This window comes from Austrofundulus limnaeus, unplaced genomic scaffold (assembly GCF_001266775.1).
Source record: "Austrofundulus limnaeus strain Quisiro unplaced genomic scaffold, Austrofundulus_limnaeus-1.0 Scaffold148, whole genome shotgun sequence".
NCBI lineage: Eukaryota > Metazoa > Chordata > Actinopteri > Cyprinodontiformes > Rivulidae > Austrofundulus > Austrofundulus limnaeus.
In genome coordinates this window covers 990,090-993,263 of record NW_013952550.1, presented here as the reverse complement: position 1 = coordinate 993,263, position 3,174 = coordinate 990,090, and the positions used below count along the sequence as shown (strand labels likewise).

The window sequence follows — 3,174 nt, the reverse complement described above, 5'->3', positions numbered from 1 at the left end:
CTGCTCGGTTCCCTCGCTCACAGCAATGTTGTGCTCTCCGAGTCTCACGTTGATGCGACTGCGTGACAAGAAAACACAGATTAGGAAGATCAAAAAGTAACTAAGACTTTCAAAAAAAGAAAAATACCCTGCAGCGCTGTGTCATGTGGCATTTCTCTGACTGTGCTGGACTTACGACTGGTAGCAGTGAGCAGCAGACACCACCCAGGTGCTGGAGATCAGGGAGCCTCCACAGAAGTGGTAGCCGACGTTCAGAGACGCAATGTAGGCCACAGAGTTCTTCCTGCACTCGTAGCCTCCGACGATCTTGTCATCCTCAATGGGAGCAGCATCTGTAAAGACAAAGTTCCAGAATAAAATAACAATAAACCCTTCTTAAAACAGTGCAGGAGTCGATACATGAGCTACAGAAACTCACAAGCTGCAGCAAAGAGAGCCAACAGGATGAAGTACTTCATGATTGTGTCCTGAGCTTTGTGAGCTTACACATGACAGTGACACATGTGGAGGGTTTAAATAGACGTAAACTCTGTCGCAGCTTCTTATCGACCACTTTCTCCCACGATTTTTCCATGCGCTCTGCAAAGTGATCAAATATTGTCCCACCTGGGAAATGGGCATCATGGTCCAAGATAAAAACACACAGATTTCCATGAAGTGTTCTGTACGCTTGTGCACTGCAAGAACGTGTGTTTTATTTTGTTTATTTATTAAACTGAAAGACATTTATCACCTCAGTCTATCATAAATCTAAATAACTTTTTAGTATGAATATTTACTGTGTCAAACTGAAACAGTTTTTAATTGTTGTGGATAAATCAAACGAGGATGACCGTAGCTTAAGTTGTTATTACATTTTGTCTTGTGTTATTGTATTTATTGATCACCTGAAATGTTTTCTGCAAAGAACGACCGTTTTAAATTCAGTCGGATCGAGAAAGATAAAAGACTTTAGCCCATATGTTCAGCTGTGGACAACATTCTAATCTTATTTATGTTCAGCATGGCTGTTCTGCTCTCACCAAAGTTTTACCAGGTTTTCAAAAAACTTGAAATAAAGTTGGACGCTGGATCTGTTGAGGCCCAGGTTCACAACCACCACTGCCAGGGCTAATGACAAACAGGGTGCCGGTGGAAACTGTGCTACTGTTGGTTGAGAACCACGAGGAGAAAAGCATGCCAACACGTTCCAAAAAAGCTGGGACAGTCACAGGGGCAAGCTTACTGCTGTGTTACATCACCTTTCCTTTCAGCMACACTCAGTAGGCATAACGGACACTAATTTGTGAAGCTTTGTAGGTGGAATTCTTTCCCATTGTTGCTGGATGTACAACTTCAGTTGCTCASCAATCTGGTGTCTCTGCTGCCGTATTTTATTCTTCATAATGCACCACACATTTTCAATGGGTTCAAACAGGTCTGGACTACAGGTGGGCCAGTCTGGTACATGCATTTTTTTACGTGCAGAATGTGGCTTGGCATATTATCTTGCTAAAATAAGCAGGGACATCTCTGGAAAAGACGTGGCTTGGWTGGCAGCAGATGTTGTGCCAGCACCTGTATGTGTTTTTCAGCATTAACGGTGCTTCACAGATGTGTAAAGCACCCATGGAGAAGGGGGGTCTTTGCAGTCAACACGTGGACGTTTCTTGGCTGTGGGTGTAGTTTGGGTAAGCCATGATTGGTTGGAAGGACTTGTGAGGGAAACTGAAAGATGAAGCATTAGTAAAGGTAAAATTATTGTGAACATGTATAATTTACTCACTTCGAATTTGGTGCAGCTAGCACCTTCCTGTCTCGAGTCATGACTAAAATTAATATTTGTAAAATTAATAATCTGATTTACACTTCCCTCCAGCTGTCTTTGCCCAAACCACACCTACATGTTCCATTCGACCAATCATGGTTGACACTAGGGATGAGGTACACGGAGTAGGCGGGGCCTAAACCGGATGAAGGTGTGGTTTAACCAGAAGTTGGCAGGGCTTAAATCTGTACATTGTTTTAAGTCTGAAAATGATAAGGATTGATCAGAAGTTGCTATATGTATTGTTAGTTTGAATGTTATTTACAGAACAGCTTCAAAAATGAGATTTAAATCAATGTTTTTAATCACAAAAGTTAAAAAATAATAATTCATGTTCTGAGTTTAAAAAAAGCTTGTTCTTACCCAATCATGACACTCACCTGTTTCCAGTTAACTTGTTCACCTGAGGCTTGTAGTATGGTCCTAATATTCTGTTGTACATATGAGTACGATGGAGTACAGGGCCACACCAAGTGTTTTTTTTAAATAAAAAAGTCATAATGTGAAAATCATAATATTATGAGATTAAAGTCAAGATATTACAAGATTAAAGTCATAATATTTTAAGATTAAAGTAGTAATATTATGAGAGTAAAGTCTTGATAATCAAGAATAAAGTTGTATTATGACCCACAACAGGGGCAGTTCTAGGGGCGGGGCCACAGGGGCATTGGCCCCTGCTGAAATTTGATTGCCCCCCTGAAGAGCCCCTGTCCTGTCACTCATCTGTCCTTTGCCCCAAGCGTGATGACGCTGGGTGTAGTTCCATGTACTAGAGGCGCTAATGAGCCAAATAGAAAAGTCCAGCATGAATCAAGCTGACAGGAGATTTTTTCTGTTCTTAAAATTTGAACAATCCTGCAGAAAAAGTCTTTCAACTCACAAACAAGGCTGGATTCTCTCACATGCTGTGTGTTTGAGAGTATTTTATCTATGTACAGTAAAAATGCATGTGAAATTGGTAAGGAGAATTTACTGTGCAAGCTTTTTTTTTAAATTGCATTACAAGTGTTTAAATGTATGACTGGTTAAATATACACACCTTACCAAACCARGGATTTGTGTGCAAGGATGTTGAACAAATACTTGGCCCCTCTATAAATATTGTGACCCCTTGATGGCCCTTTACTCAGAAAAATCCTAGGTCCACCACTGACACACAGTGACCCAAAAGTAATTGCAGACTGCAGCGACACACATGGCTGTCCACAGCAGGTGTGATGGAAACAATGAGGAAATTAGGGGGAAAAAAATCAGGAACGGAAAACAGACATATAAGATTTTGACTTTATTGTTGTAATATTATAATTTTTTTCTTGTAAGTAGGACGTTTTCCTCATAATATAAAGATTTTAATCTCATAATAC

General features: G+C 40.3%; 1 protein-coding gene across 1 annotated transcript in view; it reads right to left on the bottom strand.

Moving 5' to 3' along the window:
- Window positions 1-504, bottom strand: part of LOC106523212 (trypsin-3-like) — a 7,320-nt gene extending 6,816 nt beyond the window's left edge. The window contains exons 1-3 of the mRNA XM_014016580.1: window positions 419-504; window positions 176-332; window positions 5-58 (exon numbers count right to left, since the gene is read on the bottom strand). Coding sequence (XP_013872034.1) covers window positions 5-58; window positions 176-332; window positions 419-458 — 251 coding nt within the window. The 5' untranslated portion in view covers window positions 459-504. The remainder of the gene's footprint in view (window positions 1-4; window positions 59-175; window positions 333-418) is intronic.
- Between the last annotated feature and the right edge of the window lie 2,670 nt (window positions 505-3,174).